This window comes from Mastigoproctus giganteus, chromosome 6, assembly GCF_048544385.1.
Source record: "Mastigoproctus giganteus isolate SK-2022 chromosome 6, ASM4854438v1, whole genome shotgun sequence".
NCBI lineage: Eukaryota > Metazoa > Arthropoda > Arachnida > Uropygi > Thelyphonidae > Mastigoproctus > Mastigoproctus giganteus.
The window spans coordinates 28,622,936-28,649,550 of NC_143580.1; the positions used below are offsets into that span (position 1 = coordinate 28,622,936).

The 26,615-nt window shown below is 37.4% G+C and overlaps 1 protein-coding gene across 2 annotated transcripts in view; it reads right to left on the minus strand.

Annotated features, from left to right (window-relative positions):
* LOC150084120 (target of Myb1 membrane trafficking protein-like) overlaps positions 1-26,615 on the minus strand; it is a 212,958-nt gene that overhangs the window by 75,207 nt on the left and 111,136 nt on the right. For both annotated transcript variants that reach the window (XM_090375897.1, XM_090375896.1), the window contains exons 8-10: positions 25,690-25,768; positions 10,405-10,535; positions 5,154-5,238 (exon numbers count right to left, since the gene is read on the minus strand). In XM_090375897.1, coding sequence (XP_090232023.1) covers positions 5,154-5,238; positions 10,405-10,535; positions 25,690-25,768 — 295 coding nt within the window. The remainder of the gene's footprint in view (positions 1-5,153; positions 5,239-10,404; positions 10,536-25,689; positions 25,769-26,615) is intronic.

The following is a 26,615-nucleotide window of genomic DNA, read 5'->3' on the forward strand; positions in this document are numbered from 1 at the left end:
GATTGAACATGTTGAGATTACTGGAAAGATTCTAAGATGGACTGCAGGGTGGTGCAAGGCAGAAGACAGAAGGTTGTGATTAATAGATATTTTTCAGATTTGTGTAAAGTCAAAAGTGGGCTCCCTCCAAGGATCAGTTCTTACACCACTGTTGTTTCTCATTTTCATAAACAACATCGACAAAGGGCATGATGTCAAAATTTGCAGATGGCATAAAGGTCGGGAGGGTCAATAATGATCAGCACCCAACAGTGCTCCTTCAGGATGGCTCGAACAGGCTTCAAGAATGGTCAGAAAAGGGGCAGCTATGTTTTAATGTACCAAAATGCAAAGACTTACACTTGGAGAAAATCAATAAAAAATAACTTATATACTTGGTAGAGAGAGAGATTGGCAACCAGGCACCTCAGAGGGGTCCTGATTGAGGTTTATAAGGGTCTGAGATGGGTTAGTAAAATGAATGAAGGTGGGATTTTCACTATTATAAAGAATTCCAGAACTAGGAGCCATAATTTCAAATTACAGGGGAAAAGGTTTAGAATAGATCGTAGGAAGTTTTCTTCTAGCCAGCAAGCCGTTTTGATTACTGGAACAAGTTACCTCCACAAGTAGTTGACAGTATGAAGAAATTCAAAGGTCAACTGGATAGTTAGCTATGTCAGGAGGGAAGTGCATAATTTGTATTTTCTTATCCACTTTTTTTTCTTTTTTTTTTTTTTGGCCAGTACAGCAAAAGCCTGTAGCTTCCTTGCACTCTGTGGCTAATACTAATACTAACTTTGTAACTATTGGTTATTTTTGCACAGCTCTACAATCATTGATTTTGAAAGATTTCAGAATGGAGAACTATTCAACTCTGCACAGCATTAATATACTACACAATTTATTTATTGAAACAAGTTTGTACCTACCAATGTCTTTCTGAAAATAACTGCAGTACCAATGCTGATATATTTTATTCTTATTACGCTTTGTTATTTTTCAGTGTGAACAGAAATTGGAAAGGAAAATAAGCTCCATGTACATTCAACTACATTAAATTTACACAGCTTGCAGCAGAATACGTTAACTCTTTCATGAATGATTTCCCAGAATTTGCATGGGAGTATTCAAGTGAATTCCTGTAATGTGTATGTGGACCTGTGCTAGTGAAATTTCTGAATGCAGATGTGCTACAAATAGCGAGTTTTGATGGCAGCAGGCTCCAAGTTTCCTTATGAAATTTTAAAAATTTTGAAAACAAATAGTTTCTACATAAAACATTTTTAAATATTAAAGTGTTTCTTATTTTGAATTCCAATATTAGAGTGAAATTATTGTCAAAAGTCAAATCAGAATTAAAAAAGTTAGTTAATGTATGCAGTGTGTTACATTTCAGGCACATTAGCATATGCTTATAAATCATAAATTATTAGCATATGGTAATAATTTATGATTTATAAGAAGAAGAAAAAAAAAAAAACAAGCAAGCAAAAATTAATGACTTTTATGGACAAATTGAGAATGTTTCATTTCTGTGCATCCACCACACTGCCCATTCATTCTTCCAATCAGTGCATGACAACAAACTAATATCGTAATATCTAGTGCTTCATCTATAAAAATGTGTAGCATATATGAGGGGTATTCAATAAATTATCTACCTCCTACTACCTGGTGGATGTGTATAACAATAGTGCACCTTCAGATTACCAGGTGAAATTCTGATCAAAACAATTCAAGTGGGGTAGAGAGTCCATCAAGGCTTGTGACAGTGGCCACTCCAGAAATGTGCCAAGCTATGGAAACCCTTGTGCTGAATGACAGACATTTAAAGGTGTCCGAAATCTCCAGGAAATATGACATATCTGAGGGAAGAGTTATAACCATCCTCCACGAACATTTGGGGATGACTAAGGTCAGTGCAAGGTAGGGGCCCCAGATTTCTGACCCCTGTGCAGAAGAAATTCAGAGTATGGTGTTGTGAGGAGAATTTAGAGCTTTATGGAAGGGAACCCGAAATTTCATCTCCAGAATTGTTAGGGATGATGAAACATGGCTTCATCACTGGAACCCTGAGGCTAAGCAAGAATCAATGCAATGAAAGTGCAACGAAAGCACAAGGGTTCTCCCAGACCCAAAAAATTTTGGACACAATCTTCACCTGGCAAGATTATGGCCACCATTTTTTGGGATGCTGAAGGAATTTTGTACATTCACTACTTGGAAAACAAGCAGACAGTCACAGGGGAGTCATATTCATCCCTACTGTACAACCTAAGGGATGGCATAAAGGAAAAATGCTGTGGAAAACTTTCTAGAGGTGTGCTGCTTCTTCGGGATAATGCAGCAGGTAATGTTGCTGCTGCTGCTGCTTTGAGAGACTGTGACTTTACAGAACTTACTCATTCACCTTACAGACCAGATTTGGCCACCAGTGAAAAACATGCATGGATGTCATTTTGCTGATGTCTGCTGTTTCTGCATTCCTTGATGGACAGGACAAAGAATTTTATTTGTCAGGTATTTCATTATTGCCAACAAAATGGAACAAGTGTATTTAAGTTCACTGGAGTTACACTGAAAAATAAAAAAAGATTTTTGCCTCTATCTCATTTCCTTCATGGGTGGGTAGATAATTTATTGAATGCTCTTCATATGGCCTATGTTATAAGTATTTAAAAAAATATAATAATTGTCGGATTTCTATTGCTATGATTTCAATGAAATTTGGGAAAGCTTAGCAAATCTTTCTGAAGGATCTAAATATAAAATATGAAATTTCATCCACTGGGAGCTGAATTATTATATGTGGATGGACAAAGAAATAATAATTTTCAGATTTTTACTGGTCTAATTTTAATAAAATCTGGAATGGCTGAACAAATCTTTTTAAAGGCCCAAATATACAATTTCACAGAAGTCCATCCATTGGAAATTGAGTTGTTATATGCAGACAGATGGATATAGTGAAGACAACAGGTACATTACACATATACACAAATGCACCTAAAAAAAATTCTAATAGGAAATCATGAAAAAAAATATATATATATGAAAAAATAAATAAGATAAGTTTTACTTTTTGTTTTTATATGCAGTAATATCTTCTACATTAATTTATATACCACATGATTAGTTTTTCATCAGCTTAAAGATAAGAATTTTAGAGAATTTATTCAGTTTAGGCTTAAAAAGGTTTTGAGGATGAAAGCCTCCGACTACGGAAAATTCACTAATTGAACAAGTTAGATTTCACTAATTCATTAATCAAACAATAGGAGATGCTGGCATATTAAAAGTAAGGACAGTCTCTAGTCGGGACTAGGTTCCCATCCCTGCATACAAACATTCGCTTTGCAGCTGTAATGCCTTGAAATTTTAGTTCTGAACATATCTCCTCTTCAGATACTTCCAGAGGATCCCATTCAGATATTATGCCTTGGAATGAGTTCAGTGTCTTGTGGGGTTATGGGGTGGGGAGTGCCGTAATTGGCACTCCCCCAATAGTGGGACTGTTCTGAGTGTTTATCACACTTGATTTTGATGAGGATATCTCCAGAATGCAGCCATTTTACAGATTTAGAGGAGCCTGCCAACCGTTCTGGATAAAATAGGGTGGCACTTTCCTATACATTTCTCTCCAGTGGAGTGAATTATCAGGTATCTAGGTATTGGAGCTGATAATGTTTGATTCTGGGACTTTTTGCTGAAGTGGTGGTCTCTGTGTCTTTGTCATAATTTTTTGGTAAGGACCACGTTTGTAGTCCTTACCAGAAGAAAAGTTCACAGTATTCATGAATTTTTTCATTCTGTTCAATGCCTAGGCTCCCCATTCACCACAGAGTCCGAATAGGATGCCCACTATCAGGCAAGCCATAAATGCACTAGGGCTAACCAGACACCATACCCACACTGGCACCAGCCGGAATCCTGTCCCTTGGGATTGGAGCATAGCATTGGAGCATAGCATACGGATTGGAGCATATCATTGGCACAGTTGACCCTTGCAGATGAACCAACTAGCTGACTGATCCTGGATGAGCTGTCTCAGGATTAACCATCTTGACCAAAGTGGTTTGTTGAAGCTGGTCCCTCAATCCCAGGATCCCCTTTCAGAGTTTCCATGGATCATAGCACACGGCAAACATGCTGGATTCCTATGATGTTAGCCAGGAACCAAAGCTGTAGGATGCTGATCTGAAGGACCAGCAGCATCATTGGGAGGTCCATGTACAGGATCCCACATGGAGAGGTTCAAGAATGCTCCCTGCATACACACTACTTGAAATCCCTCCTGTCACTAGCAGGCAGAGTAGAGACAGCAAGATTATATACTAGCTGGTCTGGATGCCTCCCAGAGAGTTACCAATAGGTTTGGTCTGATGGACTAGCTACTGGCTAGAAGGCAAAAACTGTTTAAGCTACTCTTGAAATGTAAAGGAGAGGGATCTCACCATGATGCATCACAACTTCAAAAGCCGTCAATCAGACTGCACAATGAAAGAGATGGGAGTTACCAGAGCTTTGCTCTGGAGACTAAAGATGAATTTCACCACTTCGTCTCCAATATGCATAATGGTAGCAGTATTGCCTGGTGACACAGATGGGGCAGCATTTCTCTGTGTGGTGCGGCATGGCGTGGATGCCACACCGCAACCCCTGCTTACATTGTGCACACCCGGGTGGTCATCTCCATAATCATCGTTCTAACATTCCCACTATAGTGAAGGTGCAAGCAGAAGATCTGGCTGTCCGAGAACAGCCAGACTTCACTGAAGTTCCAATATGCATAGGAATGATGAAGAAATATTATGTTAGGAGGGCAACACTCAGTCCACTTGACTGAGTGTCACGTCAATATCAGTTCCATCAGCATTTTAGACTCGCAGGTAGCATACCCTAGCTTGACATAGCCTCAGGTCCCTGAAGTTTGTCACAGACATTTTATCAGGTACTTTGTTTGTTTATTTCTTTTGTCATCAAAGCAGTTTAACATTAAAATCTGTTTTAACAGCTTTTGCTAAGAATATATTCATAATTGTGATTACAGCAGCAATGAATTCAAGTAGATGGTTTTTAGTAACGCTGAATGGTCCCATCAGTTATTATTTGGAATAGTATGTAAAAAACAAGTTATATCAAACTTTCTTAATGCAATTTAAGCAACTTACTAATTCCTCCTAGTTGAACTGAGAGATCATCAGTAGTATCTTCATCATCTCCAAAGTCAATCAAAGGCTTACTGTCAAGTGCAACCTATGGTAAATATTCTACTTTATAAAGATATGCATACGTGTTTTTAATGTCTTAAATGAATTTAAATAATTTAATTCTACAATGTTATATTCCTTTGCCCTGTTATATAAAACTTAACATGTGGATACTTGGAGCACCTAACACACACTCAGTTATCACTGAATTATAATATAGTGACTGTTAATCCATGCAAATACCATTTGCATGGATTAACAGTCACTATTCGCCTAGGCATTGACTCCACTAGATGTCTACATTCATTTGTAGGGATTTGCAGCCATGCTGCCTGAAAGGCATTCCACAGTGTCAGAACAGATTATGATTGCATGTCTATGTGCTTTACTTCCCATTCCAAAACGTCCCACAGATGTTCAATTGGATTGAGGTCGAGCGAATCTGGAGGCCAATCAAGATGGGTGATACCATTACTGTGTTCCTCGAAACACTCATGCGCAGTGCAGGCAAGATAACACAGTACATTATTGTCTTAGAAGATTCCATTTCTGTCTGGGAAAAAATGCAACATGGCAGGGAGCACATGGTCTCCTAAAAGCTACCAAAGACTTCACCAGTGAAACACTGGTCCACACACAACAGGAGTCCTAATTCTTGCCAGCAAAACATACCCCATATTAAGCAAACGATGCCACCTGCCTGGACAGTGGGCACCATGCACGATGGGCCCAAGGACTTATGTTGCTTGTATGACACATGATGGCACCGTCAGCATGTTATTACAAGGCAAGTATTTGGACTCATCCGACCAGTATATTCATTCAGTACTCCAGTGTCCAAACAGTGTGTATTGCCAAGTCACAGCATTTACTGTTGACAATAGTATTAGTACTAGCATGGCCACATGGTGCAAGGAAGCCTATGGCTTATGCTGCACCAGCAAAAAATAAAAAATAATAATAATAAATAAATAAAATAAAAAAATAACAATAATAATAATAATAATAATAAAAAAAATTTTTAAAAATTCATAAGAGAAAAGGAAATAAACAACCGATGATGAAATTATCCAGCTGACCTTTGAATTTTTCCAAACTGTCAGCCTCAACCACCCATGTAGGTAACTTATTCCAGTAATTTATAACTCGTTGGCTATAATAAAACTTCCTGCAAACCAGTCTAAACATCTCCCCCTGTAACTTTAAATTATGGCCCCTTGTTCCAGAATCATTTATAACAGTGAAAATTTCGTCCTCATTCATTTTACTTATGCCTCTCAAAGCATTAAACACCTCAATCAAGTCTCCTCTAAGATTCCTAGTTTCCAAGCTCTGCAACCCACATATTCAAAGTCTTTCCTCATATAGATGCCCTTTTGCTGAATTCACCAGGTGAGTTACCCATCTTTGGACCCCTTCAAGAAGCACAATGTCTTTCTTCAGGTGCAATCTCTATACTTGAACACAGTATTAGGTCTAACAATGTCATAATCCCATTATATAAGTAACAATACTTATATAATGGGATTATGACATCCTTATCTCTACTAGCAATCGACAGGACACTATGAGCCTTTCTGGCAACCTGTCTACCATGCTTGGAGAACTTCTTGTCTGACTGTATCGTAACACCCAAGTCCCTTTCCTCCACTACTGGCTTTAGTTCAGCTCCACCAAGTCTATAAGTTATTTTGGGGTTACTGTTCCCCAGGTGTAATACTTTACACTTTGCTGGATTAAAGCATAGCTGCCATTTTTCTGAACATCGCTGAAGTCTATCTAGGTCACTCTGAAGAAGCTCTGCTTGGTGGTGATCATTAACTACTCTACCAATCTTTACATCATCTGCAAATTTAGACATCACACCCTCTATCCCTTCATCGATGTCATTTATGAAAATCAAAAACAACAGTGGTCCTAATACTGATCCTTGGGGAACCCCACTTCTTACATCAACCCAATGTGAGGAATAACCATTTATCACAACCCCTCTGCCTCTTGCCCTGAAGCCATCCAGCTATCCATCTTAAGGATTTTCCCTGTGATTCCAACCTGTTCCAGCTTAAAAAGTAACCGCTGGGACTATGTGGGACTGAGTCAAATGTTTTTCTGAAATCCAAATAAACTATGTTGAAATTATTCCCTAAGTCCAGCTGTTGAGCGACTCTGTCAAAATAGCTAACCATATTTGTTAAACATGATTTTCCCTTTACAAAACCATGCTGTGTATCCTTCAGAATTCCATTTCTATCTAAATGATCCTGAATTCCACCCTTGATCACTGTCTCCATGATTTTCCCTACTACTGAAGTTAGACTGACTGGTCAGTAATTTCTCACCACACTCTTTGAACTGCCTTTATGTATTGGCGACACATTGACACTTTTCCAATCCAACAGAATATCTCCTGAGTCCAGTGATGCTCTCATGATTAGTCTTAATAGTTCAATGCACTCACTTGCCACCTCCCTTAAAATTTTAGGGTATATGCCATCAACCCCAGGAGCCTTACTGGCCTGTAGTCTCGAAAGTTTTTTAATTAAAATAAATGCGAAATTTCAACATCATTAATTACATTTTTTTCAACTTCACTGCCATAATTTCTCATTGACTTAAAAGGTTTTTCTTCTATAAATATTGATGCAAAGTAACTGTTGAGTTCATCTGCAACTTCAGCTGGGGTATCTAATACTATCCCACGTCCATTACATAAGGGTTCGATCTGGTTTGACCTTCTCTTCTTTGCATTTATATATGTGAAGAATTCCTTATTCCCCACTCTTTGCTCTCTTTGGCACAAATTACCACTGCCCTAACCTTTCCTGTGGCAATATTACAAATCAGTTTGTGGCAGACTTCAGTACTTTTTATTGCTCTGTAACTTTTCCATGCTGTATTTTTCTGCTCAAGTAATCTGGCAACTTCCTTTCATCCAACTTAGAATCTTCCTCAAGGAGTATGTTTTTTAATGGTATATAAGCATTCAAGGCTTCTGTAATTAATGTTTTAAAGGTATACCACAATTCAATTGTATTCGCTCTCTGTGCAATATCTACCCAGTTAACAGAAGCCATGTAGCACCTTAAGCCGTCATAATTTCCTTTCCTGAAATTATAACCCATTCCTTTGCCTTTAACTACTGCTACCTCTCTCTCTCTTCATCATCCACTGTAGAACTGCATGATCACTTCCTGCTACTGGTTCCTGTACTGTCAGCCCTATTATGTCATTTGGTTCATGGGTGATGATGAGGCCTAGAGTATTCTTATCCCTTGTACCTTCCCTGACATGTTGATACAAATAACAATCATCTAGTTGATTTAAAAATTTTGTCCCCCATGTCTAGTTTCCTTCCCATTTGCTCCAATCAATTAGAGGCAAATTAAAATCACCCATAATAAGACACTGATGCTTACTTGCCCATTCCATTTGCATGTAGAGGCTCTCATCATAATCTTCACAATCACCTGGCCTGTAAATTACTCCAATTCTCATTATACTTTTGCTTCCAACTATCTCACACCATACAGATTCTATACTAGCATGCGAAACACCTGAATTCAGGGAAAGCTTTTGTCGTGCTTAGGCTGCTTTTGATAAGAAGCATGACCCCACCACCCCTTCTATCTTCCCCATCCTTCCTAAATACATTATACATACCGCAGTGAAACTCATCATCCCCTATCTCCAGGTGGCATCACGTTTCCATAAGTCCTATTATGTCAGCATTACTTGTCGTAACCAACAGTTCGAATTCACTCATTTTATTGACGACACTTCTGACCTTACTGTATAAACAATTAAGACAGTGTTCTTGTGCAGTTAACTACCGTGACACATCCCTTTAAAGTTTTTAAGCTTGCTTCCCTGGCATTAACTACCTGCTCATTTGAAATGTTTCTGCCCTCAAAACATCTTGCTAATATGTTCTGTTGCAGTAACAAACCATTGTGATAACAAACAAGAACTTAAGAGTTCACTGTTTGTTATCACAATGATCAGCAGTGACAGAGGGTGTCTCTTGGGTCATCTGCTATGGAACCCATACATCTGAATGTGTGACGTATTGTCATTTTGGATATTGTTCTTGCATTCCCCATATTACATTACAATACAAGAGCAACTGACAAGGCATGCTGTTTCCAATACAGAAGCATCCGATGCATGAGCTCTCACAATCATGTCCATTTGGAACTCTGTGTTAGCTTTACTATGTCCCATAATTGTTACTTTATCACTTTGACTTGCAAAACCAGGCACAAATTACCACTGCTCTAACATATGAAGCTGTTCAGCTTTATGTACTGCAGCTATATGGCATAGTCCATTAAGGTGGGGGTTGTAATATTTTAATGAAAAAGCAGTAGCTTTACAGTCCTTTTGTGAAAATGATGAAGAAATACTATGTTAGGAGGGCAGGCAAGCAAGAGAATGAATGAGTGAGGAAAACAGTCTCCTTTATAAATCTTGAGAGTTGGCAGCTATATAATAATAACATTGATAAAAGCACGGTTAAATGGCAGAAGACAAAGTGGAAAGTAGCTATAAAGTTATAGTTGATTTCAAAAGGTAACTACATACAGATATTTTTTTTAACTAGTATTAATTACCTGTAATTTAGTCTCAGACTCCATCCTTACAAAATCAGGAGATAGTTAAGAAGTTTGTACTGAAAATAAAATAAAATAAAGCACCATTTTCTACTTAGTGCAAACTTAAAATGTTAAATATTAAACATGATAATTTTAACATATTTAACATTTCAAGTTATGCAGTTTGCAACATAGTAACAAATGTTTTTTTTTTTTTTTTTTTGTTATCTTAGATAATCCTTGGGTTCCAAGAAATTGTTTATTATCTAAAGAATCTAAGATATAAGAATCAAAGTACCCAGTGTTTGGAGGGGCAAAACTTCAGACTAAATTGCAGGTAATTAATATACTAATTAAGCTGATAACATGAAGGTTTATAAACACAATTGCTTTTATTTAAAGTTTTTTTTGCATATAAAAATTATTTATATATTATGTATATATTTATGCGCATGTAAATATATATATATATATATATTTGTACAAGCAATACAGATATATATATGTGTATAGAAAATACAATTTTTTAAAAAAAATTAAATTGTTGAGTTTTTTTTGTTTTTTAATCTCAACATTTATAATCCGCTTATTTCAAAATAAGCGGATTATACTGTACATACTTGTTCAGGTTGTGAAGCAGAAAGATGAGATGCCACTGATGAGGGCGGAATAACAGAAATTCTCTTTTTCTCAAATCGGTCATATCTCAAAAACAAATTATTTAATTCATCATTTATTCGTAGAAGTTCACCTGAAAGGTATACCATATGAAAAATATATTAAATACATAACATTAATGTGGCACACATATATATGGATGATCAATTATTTATTTTACCATTATAAAATCATACAGAATGTACTCATGGACAAAAGTGGTTTTGTTGTGTGACGTAGAGATCCTTTCAATAATAAGAAAACTTATCCCGGAATAACACCATTTAGATGGTAACAAATTCAAGATAGTGGAGAATGAAAAAGAGACCTAAGGGTAATTGTACAGTCTTACAAGAATTTCTCTGAGCAATGCAAACAGTCTTGATAGAACCCACATGAACTGCTAGGAGAGCTTATGGGGATCTATCAGTAATTTTGTCAGCAGAAAAAAAAAGAGGTGATTATCCTGTTGCATAAAGCAAGGGTCAGACTGCACCTTGAGTACTGCATAAAGGTTAGGAAGCCTCATTTTAGGAAGACAGAGGTGCAAAGAAGAGCAACCAGATTAATTAGGGGCACAGCAGGTTATCCTTACCAAGAAAGGCTTGGGTAATGTAAATTGTACCATCTGGGAACTAGACATCTGCAAGGAGGCCTGATTGAAGTGTTTAAAGTGTTTAAATAGTTGAATAAACTAAATGCTGATGGCATTTAGTTTATTCAACCATTCTTGTTATCAATTCAGCATAAGCATTAGCAGACAGGCATATGATGCAAAAAGAAAACATATACATATATATATACATAGCATCAGCCAAAAAAAAAAAACCCCTTCCCATTTCACCCATCCATTCATTCACTCTAAAAGTTTCTCTAGTTCAGCAATGAATTTATTTAAGCTATCAACTTCCACAATGACAGATGGAAGTTTGTTGCAGAAATAAACCACCCACTGGCTAAATGCAAATTGCCAGTCACACATCTATTCTACAACCGTTGTTATTCATTTTGACTTTATGGTGCCTCAGGTGTGGAATCTAAGTAAGAGGAAGAATCCTATCAGCACTGAGCTTGCTCAAACCATTCAGGGACTTATAAACCTCAATCAGATCACCTCGCAGGTGCGTAGTCTCCAGATGCTGCAATTTGCAGAAGTTAAGCCTACCTTGGTAACAGCAACCCTCTATTCCACTCACTAATCTCATTGCTCTTCTCTGTACTCATTCTAGTAACTCAACATCTTTCATAAAATGAGGCCTCCAGACTTGTATGCAGTACTCAAGGTATGACCTGACCATTGCCTTACACAAGGGGATAATCACTTCCTTATCCCTGATAGCAAAATTCCTATATATCATTGACAAGATATATAGGAATCTTACAGCCTGTCTGGACTGCTCAGAAAACTTCATATCTGACTGCACAATTAACCCCAGGTCTTTTTAATTCTCCACTACCCTGTACCGCACAGTTGGTATGTTGTTCTGGGGTTACTGCTACCTTTATGCAGTACTTTGCATTTGTCAATGTTAAACTTCAGTTGCCACCTCTCGGCCCATCTGTTCAACTTTTCTAGATCCTGTTGCAGTAGCGTACCATCCTTATTGTCATTAACAACCCTACCAACCTTCGTATAGTCTGCAAACTTGGACATTAAGCCTGATATACCTTCATCAATATCATTGATAAACACAGAAAACAACAATGTGACCAACACAGATCCCTAGGGAACTCCACTAATAATATTAGTCCATGAAGAGCAGTGTCCATTGATTACAACACTCCGTCTTCTCCCACTCAACCATCCTGTTATCGAGTTGTAGCAGCATGCCCTTAATGCTATACTTCTTCAACTTGTACAGTAGTCTCCATGTGCAACAGTATCAAAAGCTTTCCTGAAAATCCAAGTATATGAGATCAAAATTATTTTTTGCATCCAGTTCCTTTGTGGCCACATCATAGTGTCCAATCAAATTGCTCAGACAAGACTTCCCCTTAACAAACCCATGCTGTGTCTGAACCATAACTGCAGTCTTGTCTAGATGAACCTGCATTGCTTCTTTAACCTGTGATTCCATTATTTTCTCTGGAACAGAAGTTAAACTAACAGATCTGTAATTACTCATGTCACCTTTCGATCCCCCTTTATGAATTGGGGAAACATTTGCACATCTCCAGTCTGTGGGGACCCCTCCCCCCCGAGTCGAATGATGCCCTCATAATCATGGCTAAAGGCTTGCTTACTTCCTTTGCTGCCTCCTTTAATATAATGGGATAGATCCCATCTACACCAGGTGCCTTCCTTATGTTTCATTTCAGCAATTTCTCCTCAGTTATTAAAAAATCATTTAGCTCCCTGGCAGAGTTTTATCAAATTCTGGCAGGGAGCCAGAGTTTTATCAAATTCAGAGAGGATAATTTTATCAAATTTGATAAAATTCAGGGAGGGGAATGCTTCTGGCATTCCCCTCCCTGAATAACTCCTCATGTGTGAATGTAGATGCAAAATACTCATTCAATTTGTCAGCTACCTCAGCAGAATCATCAATCGAACCATCGATGTCGAGTGGACCAATCTGATTCATCCCCTTCCTTCTAGAGTTTACATAAATAAAGAAGTCTTTGTTGTTTTTCTTTGCATCCTTTGCCAAGCATTTCTCGTAATCAGCCTTCGCTGATTTTTAAGCTTGCCTAACCTCCTTTGTGACTTGATTACAGACTAGCTTATATCTGCCATAGGCTTCTGTGTCTCCTGATAATTTATATGTGCCACATGCAATTTTCTTCTCTGCTACAAGTCTCATTAGTTAATCTTACATCCATTTAAGCCTAAACTTTGAACAGTATTTCTTAGTTGGTATGAAAAGCCTAGTAGCTTCCAAGATTAATTCCTTGAATGCTTCCCATTTAGAATTTGCTGTTGGTAACATCATCAGTTGGTCCCACTGTATAGAACTTAAAAACTGTCTGAGACCACTGTAGTCACCTTTACGAAAGCAAAAACCCTTCCCTTATGGTACCCTTGATGGTCGTTACATCTGTGAGTAAATCCCACTTCAGTACACTAATTTCTTGTTATTAGATGAGATACAAAGAATATAAATTTAAACTAGAGAAGAATAGTTGCAGAACAGGTGTACAGAAATTTACTTTAGGGCAGGACATTGATTGTTAGAATAAACTTTCACCTAGTGTTGTGTTGTGTTCGAATAAATTCAAAAAATGGATTGGACAATTTATTCTAAGGGTTGGGCTAACAAAGTTTGTAACTTTTTTTATTTATTTATTTATTTTTTAATGGCTGATGCTATATAAGTTTGCTTCCTTGCATCATTTTGGCATTATAAATAGTAATATAGCAATGATTGGGGCGGAGAGGTTAATAATAATAATGGTGTTACAGAAGGTATACATTCTAAAATATTTCAGATTAAATCTGTTTATTGTGATTTACTTTAATTTCCATTAAAACAATTAAAAAGCATCAATATTTAAATTTGCATTTCATCTGTATTACTAATTTAACCTATGGGAGCAGCAGCCACGACATAACTTATACATATGAGCTTAAATTGTTATTTTACTTTTTGTTTCAGATAATACAGGGATATCCACTAAAACTGTGCTGGATGGCGGTCAATGACTAAATTACAATCCTTTATGGAATTTATAAGTTCTGATGTCCCTTTGAAAACATAGTGCTTGTGAGTTCCCAGTTCTTATTTATTTTTTATAGAAATAGCACTTACCTTTGGTGGGAGTGTGTGTGCAATTCTTTGAGTGTTAAGTGGTCATGTGTTCACCCTGCCAAAGGTGGGTGTTGCTTTGTCGTTTGATTTGTGTTATTTTTCTTTATTAGATAGCTTGGTATATAGGAGTAGAACTGCACCTTTCCTAGTTCAACTTTAACTGCAGAGAAAAGACATCGGTACTTGTGAACTCCAAAATACAGTAATTTACCAACTGTGTAGTACTACACTTAGGGTAGTAGAGAATGAAAAAGACCTGGGGGTAATTGTGCAGACAGGCTATCAGAACAGCTCATGGTTGTTTTGTCAATGATATATAGAAATTTTGCTAGCAGGGATAAGGAGGTAATTATCCCTCTGTATAAGGCAATGGTCAGGCCACACCTTGAATACTGCATACAGGTCTGGAGGCCTCATTTTAGGAAGGACGTAGAGCTGCTGAAACAAGCACAAAGAAGAGAAACAAGATTGGCAAGAGGAACAAAGTGGTACTCTTACCAACAAAGGCTTAAGTTCTGCAAATTGCAGTGTCTGGAGACTAGGCACCTGCGAGGTGACCTGATTGAGGTGTATAAGGCTTTGAATGGTTTGAGCAAGCTCATTGCTGATGGGATTCTTCCTCTTGCTCAGACTACACACTTGAACTGAGGAAAGATGGTTGCAGAATAGATGTGTGGAAATCTGCCTTTAGCCAGCAAGTGGTTGATTTCTGGAACAAACTTCCATCTGTCATTGTGGAAGTTGATAGCTTAAATAGATTCAAGAACTGGAGAAACTTTTGGAGCAAATGGAAAGGGTTTTTTTTTTCCTGATGCTGTATAAGCTTGCTTTCTTGCATCATATGCCACTACAAATGCTAATGCTAAAAAAGGATATTTCAGTCATCCAGCAAAGTCTAAATGGAAGTCCCTATACGATCTGAACCAAAAAATAAATAAATAATGAAATAAACTCCGATTTATTAAGTATGTCATGGCAACCATCATCTAGAAACTAATGGTTAAATAAAACATTGTAATTTGCTGCATTTGTTACACAGATTAGTGTTTTTTTTTTTTTTAATAAGTCAATAATCAATTATTAAACAACCGTCAGGAGGCTACAGCCATAATAATCTATCTGGGACAACATAACATTTCAAACCTGAATACCAATGAATCAAAAAAAAAAAAAAAAAGAGTCCAAATGAAGGTACAGTAAGTAGGAAGGTATCATGCCATAATCTGAATTAGAACCAGCTGTAGTATGGAGGGCAGTCATAATGCTATGCAAGTAATTATAAAATTGTATTGTTGGCAGATGGGCGGGGAACAGAAAACCAAGGTATGGTGAGAAAAGTTAAAGAATGAAATTATTACAAACCTTGAAAAACAATTATGACAGAAAGAAGTTCACTGCTAATAGAGTACTCAAGCATACTGGGAGCATAAAACTCAACCTCCAAATAGAGGATCTTGCCATTAGAGGAAATAAGTAAAATAGGAGCAGTTAACAGTGTTCAAGTATATGGTAGGAGTATGGAAAATGACTTTGGGAATAAGGAAAGTTGACAAAATATGGAAAAAGAGAAAATAAAAGAAAAGATAGTTCAATGAAAAGTGAAGAAAAAAGTAGGGAAATACTCCAAGCAAGATGAGGATATAAATGACCGGTCCCAAAGGAGAGACCCTGGCTAAGTATGGAATTGTTATCTTTCCACAAACGAAAAAAAAATACAGTAAACCCCCGCTATTCGTGGTCGCTGATTTAATATAAAATGAAACCTAAAAAAATGTGAATTTTAAAGCACCGTGAACATTTTCCGCCATAAAAAAACATGGGCGTGGCTAAAATTATCTTTCCTGATCAAAACAGCGCTCAGTGGGTGTGGGGAGAGGGGTGACAAAATCGCGAGCGTGGATGTTTCTCGCTAATCCTTGTTCAGTATGTGTTATGCGCTTGTTATGGAAGGTTTCGTTGTTTGCTTTTAATTTATATGATCATAAATTGAATAAATTTATCAATTTATAAATTGATATGCTTACAAAAGTGATAAATCTACCGTTTTGCAGTGTAAAACCGACTCTTTGCAGTATAAAACCGACTCTAACGGAAGAAAGTGACTTTATTGTGGACAAATTCTTTCTAACCCGTACAAAAATATGGCTACGAATAACAAGGGAAATGTGAAAAGATCAAAGAAGGTGATGACATTAGCGAATAAAATTGAATTATTGGACAAAATTTCTAATGGTGAAAGTGTCTTCTCAGTGGCAAAACATTATAAAATCACTGAGTCAACGGTACGATCAATCAAAAAATCGGAAGAAAAAATCTGCTGTAGTGTCCGTGAAAATGCGCTAATTGCTTCAAAAATTTGCTCTGTACCTCGCGATGTTAAATTAGAAAAAATGGAAAAGCTTTAAATCTGTGGACAGAAGACCGAACTCAAAATAAAATTCTGTTAAGTTCACTCATCATTCGTGAAAAGACAAAACTCCTTTATCAACACTTTAGCGAAACTGGTGATAGCACTGGCGGGGTAAGTTTTTTAGCTATAGCAAAGGCGCTGGTTTGAAAGATTTGTTTGAAATTTCTAATAAATATTACATTTAATATTAAATTGTTTCTTATTTTCATTTCGATGCCATATGCTTGCAATTCACTATGTACTGTCTACATACATAGTCATATTATGAAGGTACATATAATACATACATAGACAAAATTTTAGACTAGTTAGTTTTTCTTATATATTTCATACTTTGGAACGGAATCCCTTTATTACTATGGGAGCCATAACTCAGTATTCGCGTTTTCGGTATTCGCATCATTTCTCAGGAAGGTAACCCCCGCGAATAGCGGAGGTTTACTGTAATTTTATTTGTTTGTGTTGTTTCTGTAAGTTTCCCAACTTACGACAATCCGACTTTACATAAAAAATTTCAAAAGAAAAAAAAAAAAAAAAAGTTTAAGCAGCAATCATCTGTAATTGGCAACTTCAGAGATACCTACAGCACGGTCTCCACTGGGAGCTTTTTAAGGAAGGACGCCAGACAATAACACTGCATATGTACATAGCTTTCCACAACTTATTACGTGACTTGCAACAATTTGTATGTAGCTAGAAAGAGAGTTTCTTGTTAAATAATTTCTTCTTTCATCTCATTTTGATACCCTGTTAATTTATTAACAGGGTATCAAAATGATACAGGTTAAGTAATTTAGAATTAACAGGTTAAGTAATTTAGTATACTGCACTGCCTCACAGGCAACCGTTTATGTTTTTTATTTTTGAGTGTTATCCCAGTCAATATGGCAGGAAAGTAAGTGAGTGAACCTGGCAATGTTGGTGTTTTGAAAAAGCAGTGTCAGAGCAAAAATTCCATCAATAGATGCTACAATTAGAAATTGTAAAAATGTATGAAGGTTTGAAAACAATAACTATTTCATTTGATTTAAGGCTGGCAACATCCACTGTGAATATAATAGTGAAAGATAAAGAATGAATAAAAGAACATGCAAAAACTATTAAACTTATGGATTACTGATCAAGTACAATGAAATGTTCTCCCTAAGTCTATTAAAAATTCATGCAAAGGCTAGAAGTATTTACGAAAATCTGAGAGAAAAGTAGTGGAATGAGGCAACTTTTGTAGCCAGTGATGGCTGGTTTAGTCATTCTTAAAAAACGTGCCACCCTGCTTAACAAAAAATTTGTGGTGAAGCAGCTAGTGAAGATGCTGCAGGAGCAGAAGTGATTCTGGGTGTTTTCAATGACATAATAAATTAGGGTGAATATGACAGAATAAGTTTCCAACTTAGAGGAAACTGGATTATTCTGGGAAAACAATGCTAGAGTGCACTTACTTTATCGCAAGGAAAGAAAAGACAATACCTCATTTTATAGTGCCAAAGGATTAAATAATGCTCGTGGTTGGGGGCAACGAGGAGATTGCAAACTCAAACTTCTGCTTGTATACCGTGCATTAAAGTATCAACAAAGCCTCCAATCCTGTAATCTGGACATCTAATACCAAGGCTTCAGTTGAAAAGAAAAGACAATGCCTCATTTTATAGCACCGAAGGATCAAATAATGCTCATGGTTGGGGCAATGCAGCAGGGGATTGCAAACCCAAACCTCTGCTTGTATACCGTGCACAAAATCCTCATGCATTAAAAGGTATTAACAAAGCCTCTGTTCCTGTAATCTGGAAATCTAATGCCAAGGCTTAAGTTACACTCTCCATATTTGAAGAATATTTCAGAGAGAATTTGGTTCCTCAGTTAAAAGAATACTGCCAGGCAAAAAATTTGGCTTCAAAATTTATTGGTTTTTGATAATTTTCGTCCGAATATTCAAGTTGTCGACATGCCATCAAACACAACCTCGTTGCTGCAGCCAATGGACCACAGCATCCTTTAAGACATATTACTTGAACACTTTTGAACAAGCAATTGCTGCTATGGATAAGGAGAAAGGAATCACATTGAGAGAGCTTTTGAAAAATTACACCATTTATGATGCCATTAAGAACATCATAGAAACATGAGGAGGTGAAGGTAACAAATTTGAATGGCATGTGGAAAAAATTATGCCCCCATTTCATGAAAAGTTCTAAGGGTTTCGAAAAGAATGCAATAGAAGAAGCCACCAACAGAATTGTCAAGTCTGATCAGTGTCTCAAACTTTAAGTTGACGATGAAAACATTTAAAAACATCTAGACTCTCACAACAAGGAATTCACAAATGAAGATTTAATAGAGTTGGGAGTGCAAAAGGTTGCAGAGGATAAGCCAGAAGTGGAGGAATCCAAATGTTTTACAACAAAGCAAATGGGTGAAGCCTTTTCATTGATCAATGCGGGTTTAACATTGCTGGAGAAATAAGAATCTGACATCTTGAGGTTTCTGAAGGTTAACAGGACAATTCAAAATGAGCTCTCCTGCTAAAAATTGTCAAAAAGGAAAAGGAGGTATTCATTCAAACTTCGCTAGATAAATTTGTGAGAAAGATTGAGCAACCTTCTTGGCTTGCAGATTCTCTGACTCCAACTTCAGTGACATATCCATCTTCAGCACCATATTTCTGCAGCCTTTCCACTTCTTCAGCTATTTTAAAGGCAGAAGATGAGTCTGATACTGACGATATGATAGCTCTCTCTTCAACTTAGCATTAGCATTACTAGAGGCATTTGATGCAAGACAGCAAGCTTATGCAGCATCAGCCAAAAAAAAAAAAAAAAAAATTAAAAAAAAATAATAATAAATAAATAAAAAATAACCACTTCCACTTCACCCCTCTGTTCATTCAAAATACCTGTCCAGCTGAGCCTTAAACTTATTTAGGCTATCAACTTCCATGACAAGGGATGGAAGTCTGTTCCACCAACCAACAACCCGCTGGCTAAAGGAAAATTTCCGCATGTCTATCCTACATCTGTCTTTCCTCAATTTGAATTTATGTACTCTCAGGTGATTATTCTGAGCAAGAGGCAGAATCCCATCAGCATTGAGCATGCTCAAACCATTCAAGGCTTTATACACCTCTATTAGATCACCTCACTGGTGCCTAGTCTCCAGACACTGTGATTTGCAAAACTTAAGCCTTTCTTTGTAAGAGCACCCCTTTGTTCCATTCACTAATCTTGTTGCCCTTCTCTGTACTCGTTCCAGCAGCTCTACATCTTTCTTGAAATGAGGCCTCCAGGCCTGTACTCTAGGTGTGGTCTGACCATTGCCTTATACAAGGGAATAATCACCTCCTTATCCCCGCTAGAAAAATTCCTATATATCATTGGCAATACACCATGAGCTACTCTTGCAGTCCGTCTGCACTGCTCAGAGAACTTCATATCTGCCTGCACAACCACCCCCAGGTCCCTTTCATTCTCTACCACTGTCAGTGCAGTACCACAGAGTTGATACGTTGCTCTGGGGTTGCTCTTTCCCATATGTAGTACTTTACATTTGTCAATGTTAAACTTCATTTGCCACCTCTCAGCCCATCTGCTCAACCTTTCCAGATCCTGTTGCAGCAGCATAGTGTCAGTAGTGTCCTTGACAACCCTGCCAACCTTCGTATCTTCTGCAAACTTGGATATTAAGCTTGATATACCATCATCAATATCATTTATAAATACAGAGAACAATAATGGACCCAACACTGAACCCTGAGGGACTCCACTGATAACATTAGTCCACGATGAGCAGTGTCCATTGATTACCACTCTCTGTCTTCTTCCCCTCAACCACCCCTTTATCCATAGCAGCAATTTGCCTCCAATGCCACACTGCTCCAATTTGTGCAGCAGTCTTCCATGTGCAACAGTATCAAAAGCCTTTCTAAGATCCAAGTATATAATATCAAAGTTATTCCCTGCATCCAGTTCTTTTGTGACTGCATCATAATATCCAATCAAATTGGTCAGGCAAGACTTCCCCTTAACAAAACCATGCTGTGTCCGAGCTATAACTGAAGTCTTGTCTAAATGATCCTGCAGTCCTTTAACCAATGCCTCCATTAATTTTCCGGGAACAGAAGTTAAACTCACAGGTCTATAATTACTTGTGTCAGCCTTTGATCCTCCTTTGTGAATTGGGGTCACATTTGCACATCTCCAGTCCATGGGTACCTCCCTGAGTACAAGGAAGCTCTTATAATTATGGCTAAGGGTTTGCTTACTCCCTTTGCTGCCTCCTTTAATATAACTGGATAGATCCCATCCACCCCAGGTGCCTTTCTTGTGTTTATCTTCAACAATTTCTCCTCCACTTTACTCTCAGTTATTACAAGATTCTCTAGCTTACCGCCAGAGTTGAATACACCTCTGGCATTCCCCTCACTGAATAACTCCTCATGTGTGAATGTTGATGCAAAATATTCATTTAGTTTGTTAGCTACCTGAGCAGGATCATCAACAGTTGACCCATCGATATCAAGTGGACCAATCTGATTCATCCCCTTCCTTCTAGAGTTTACATAAATAAAGAACTCTTTGCTGTTTTTCTTTGCATCCCTTGCCAAAGATTTCTCGTAATCTGCCTTTGCCTGCCTAACCTCCTTTGTAACTTGGTTACAGATCAACTTGTATCTATCATAGGCTTCTGTGTCACATGTTAATTTGTATGTATCCCATGCATTTTTCTTCTCTGCCATATGTCTCATTAGTTCATCTGACATCCATTTAGGCCTAAACCTTGAACAATATTTCTTAGTTGGTATGTAAAGCCTAGTAGCTTCCAAGATAAGTTCTTTGAATGCTTCTCATTTTGAATTTGCTGTTGGTAACATCATCAGTTGGTCCCACTGTATAGAATTTAAATACTGTCTCAGTCCATCGTAGTTGCCTTTACGAAAGCAATAACCCTTCCCTTTACCCCTAATGGTAGTTACCTCTTTGAGTAAATCCCACTTCAGCACACTGTGATCACTGCTACCTAGTGGTTCATTTATCTGCAGATTCTTAATGCATGAAGAATCACTACTGATAATCAAATCAAGAGTATTACTCCCTCTATTTGCCTCCCGAACATGCTGATGTAGAAAACAATCATCCAATAAATCCACAAAAGCCTTGCTAGTGTGTGAGTGACCAGCCCCCAAATTCCAGTCAATATCTGGGAAATTAAAATCCCCCATTATAAGACTCTCTGATTTACTGGCCCACTCTATTTCCTGTACAGTTTCTTATTATACTCATCAGAGTCATTGGGCCTATAGCCCACTCCTACTCTCAATTTTGATCTCTCAATGCTTATGTCACACCAAACTGACTCGACACTGCACTGTCCAGCGATGTCGACTGGCTTCACTTCCTTGGATTTTATGTATTTCTTAACTAATAGCATAACCCCTCCTCCCTTTCTATCCTGTCTATCCTTTCTGTAGACATTGTATCCCCAAATTCCAGTTCTGCATTCCTTATATCTGTGTGACACCACATCTCTGAAATCCCAACAATATCTGCCTTTGATGTTTTGAGCAATACCTCAAATTCATCAAATTTATTTACTAAACTCCTAGCATTGGTGTACACGCAAGTATACATGCACCTGTTCTTTTTTCTTAACTACCCTAACACAACCCATGTGTTTACTTGTTCCCCAATGATTCCCAGCAGTCTCTGAACTTCATCTTCCTCCTCCAACTAATATACCCCCTACCATATACAGTTGGACACTTGACCGTCACTATTCCTCTCATTTCCTCTCTGTTCTACTTCTTTTCTCCAATCTAACCACTGCTCATCACAGATGCCCTAATTGTTAACTCATGCATATATCTGCTCTGATAGTCCATCAGAGATTTCCTAATCTGGAACTCCACTTTTTAGTATTTTGCAAGGAAGCAAGCTTATACAACCTTTTTTTTTTTTTTTTTTTTTTTTTTGTTAATAAAAATTAAAAAAAAAAAAAAAAAACCTTCCTATATCAACTGTCCATCCCCTCAAATAATTTGTCTAATTTCTCCATTCATTTATACAAACTACCCACTTCCACAACAGATGGACGCTTGTTCCAAAGTCAACTATCCTCTGGCTCAAAGCAAATTTTCGCACATCTATTCAACCATCCTTCTTCAACTTAAATTTATGCTCCCTTGATGAGTATTGTCTCATTTAGCGTGTCGTCTCGCTTAGTTTACTCAATCCATTCAAAGCCTTAAACACCTCAATCAGATCTTCTTGAGGGTTCCTAGTTTCCAGATGCTACAATTTGCCTTACCTGGTAACAACACCATTTTGTTCCCTTCACTAGTCTCATTGCTCTTCTGTGCACCCATTCCAAAAGATCCACATCCTTTCTAAAATGAAGTTCCAGACCTGTATACAGTACTCATGATGTGGCCTAACCATTACTTTCTACAATGGGATAATCACCTCCCTTATTTCTGGTGGCAAAATTCCTGTATATCAAGAAATATTCCTATATATAGATTCTAATATCTTTTGTGCTTTGGATTTTCATAAAAAATATAAAAATAATAGTTCTTGTTGTTGTTTTTTGGTGCAAGGGCGACTTAGGCCATATTGCACTAATCAACATTACAAATGTTACACATGCATAGTGACTGTTATGACATCAGTCAAAAACTATGATATAATTGTATCTATTTAATAAATTGGAAAAATTCCAGCATATTAGCATCGTTACCTATGATGTGATATAGAGTTTCAGGGGTTCTTCAAGATTTGGAAGAAAGCTAAATGAGACTTGGCAGGGAGTGGTGTATAAAGTACACTCAACAAGAATATGTTTCATAGTAAGAGGAGAATTGCAATATGTGCATTGCGGAAGATCATTATCTGTGAGGAGATAAAGGTGGGTAAGTTGACTGTGGCCAATTCGTGCTCTGGTTAAGATTACTTCTGGATCTGATTAAGATCCAGAAGTAATCTTAACCAGAGCACTCATTTACTTCTGGATCTGATTAAGATCCAGAAGTTAAGTTAAGATTACTTCTGGATCTGGATGCATTTTGTGTTTGTTACAAAAGTGAACTACTTTAGATTTTGGGCAAGAGAGTCGATACCTATTCTGTGCCATCCATAGTTAAATGTTATTATTTGGAGCTGCCGCTCAATGAAGGTCATGTTTTGCGAGCTGCATGAAACAGTGAGATCATTGGCATAGAGGTATGAACTCACAGTGCTGGGAATATCTTTAGTCATGTAATTTATTCTTATTGCAAATAAGGTGGCACTAAGCACAGAGCCTTGTGGGACCCCTTCTTCTTGTACATATGTTTGGGACAGGACCTGTCAGTATCGAACTTGAAAGGATCTGTGCTGAAGGAAGTTTTGTATGAAATATGGTAAGTAGCCTCTCAAGGCAAGGGAATGCAGATTTCTCAAGATACCAAAATGCCATGTGGTGTCGAACGCTTTCTCTATATCAAGGCATGCCATGACAAGATGTTCATTTCGGATGAATGCATTCCTGATATTTGTTTCTACTTTGACCATGAGATCCAGGGCTGATCGATTTTTTCTGAAACCAAATTGATTGTCAGAGATTAGGTTTTTGGAGTCAAGATACCATGTGAGTCGACGGTGAATTATTTTTTCCAGAGTTTTACTCAACTGGTGAAAAAATAATAGCAAACAGATCCCAGTTTAACCTTCAAAACAACCTGGATTCAATGAGGTGTCGAAAGTGTGCTACAGGAATAATGGTCCCAATGCTGACCCAACTGCTTCCAGCTATTGCAAATTGGATGATTGTGGATCACTATTCCATAGTGCTTGTTCCACTTCATCCCATAGGTGCTCAATTGGATTGAGATCTGGTGACTGGGGAGGCCATCACAATAGGCTGAATTCACTTTTGTGTTCCTGGTTCCAGGAACACAAAAGTGAATTCAGCAATTCTGTGCAATATTCTTGCCTTATGACACGGTACACTAACCTCCCGGAGGAAGTCACTAGAAGATGGATACACCACAGCCAAGTCGTGTGCCGGGTCAGAAGCAATTCACAGAAAACCAGTGATATTCAAGTGTTCTTCCACTGGTAACAAGGGACCCAATATGCAGTACTGGGTCCCTTGTTACCAGTGGAAACACTCCCCACACCACTGCCACCTAGCTTGCAATGCCGACACCTGGCAGGATAGTGCCATGGATTCATGCTGTTTTCACCATATTCTGGTCTCCCATTGCTGTGAAACAGAAGGAACCAGAATTTTTCAAATTTGAAAAACAACCAGCTGTCCAGGTGTTGGTTTTCCTGAGCATGTTTTAATCATACCTTCTTATTTTTTGCTGAGAGGCATGAAACCCAGTCAGCAAAAAACAAAAGAAGTATAGTCATCCTATACTTCTTTTCATGGATAGGACACCCTATCCTTACAAGGTACAATGAGTTATGCATTCTGAAATGCTTCTGTGGCTACCACTTTTGTTATACTTGGTTGTTACTTTACTAAGCTGTTTCCAAACATGGGATTGATGTTCTAGATGTTATTTGGTTATTTCACCTATCTTGATACACTGAAGACGGAGTTAAACATGAAAACCCAATGTGATCGCAGTTTCTGAGATAATCACACCAGTGCATCTAGTGCCAAGTACCACACCACGTTTTATGGCAGCCTCCATAACCGAGTGGTCAGGAACACATGCTCTTTGAGTAGACCACGATTCAAACCCCTGACTACTAGAATACAGTCAATCTGCCAGCCCACACTGGATTAGTGTGACAATTATGGTCCATTTGTCCTCAACATGAATCACTGAGGTGGCCTCCATCCTGCAGTGGATTGATAATGGCTACAGTTTACCTTTACATCTTTCATCCTGCCCACTCTTGCTCTGAATTGCACTCATACAGCATCTCTATGCATGGGCCCACTTTCTTAAAATTTCCTCGAAGTGCATCATTTCATGAAAAGTTAAGTATACTTAATTAAGTGGCCACTCAGTATATAAGAAATTTCAACATCAGTATAGAAGAGAGAAAAATATTTAATAAATCTGATTTAATGAATAACTATATTCTATAATATCAATGTCTTACCAGTGACTTCTTCATTTGCCACTTTGTCAATTAATTCCACAATTCTGTTCTGCATTACTAAACAAGTCTTCTGCAGTTCCTTCGAAAAAGATATTAAAAATATACAAACCATCAGAAATTCTCCAAGCTACCTGCTACTCTACATATAAAGAGAAATTTATTATATTTTCCTCACTAGTTTACTGTAGCTATACAAAGACATGTATTTAATGTGTATTGTGCTTTGTAATTAAGGAATACAATGAACATCCAAAAAACCATCACTGATAAAACAGAGGAAAAAAGATTGGAGTGGTTTCGCCATGTGAAGAGAATGGTGGATGACAGACTGCCTAGAGGAGCCAAGGAACGGATGCTATATTAAAGGAAAAAGAGGAAGACCAAGAAGGACATGGATAGAGGGGTGTGAGAGCAGCTATGAACAGAAGAGGACTGGTGGATGGAGGTCGGGAAGATAGAAGAGAGCGGGGAAAAAAAAGAACAAAGAATGACTTTTTTGTCATTCCCTTATTCCTGATTGAGGATACCTGATTGTTATAATGGAATAAATCCTGAGAAAGAAGAATATGAAGAATGCTTTGATATTTCCTTAAGCTCAATATACAATGAATATTAATAATATTAAAATTTCCTGGAAGCCAGTATACATGTAATAATATAAACTAAAGTAATAGTATTAAAATGGCAGCACAATACAGAGGAGACAAGCTCGTGTAGCATCTACCATAAAAAAAATAAAATAATAAATTTTAAAAAATTAGATAAAATACAATGCTACCAAAGTTTTATATTTTATCTAATTCTTACATATATTTATCTAATCATACTATCTACATAAGCTCTCTGACCCTATGTGGGTAGGCAGTAACTCACTCCAACAGCTGATTACTTGGTGCCTAAAGTTAAATGAAAATGTGTTATATCCT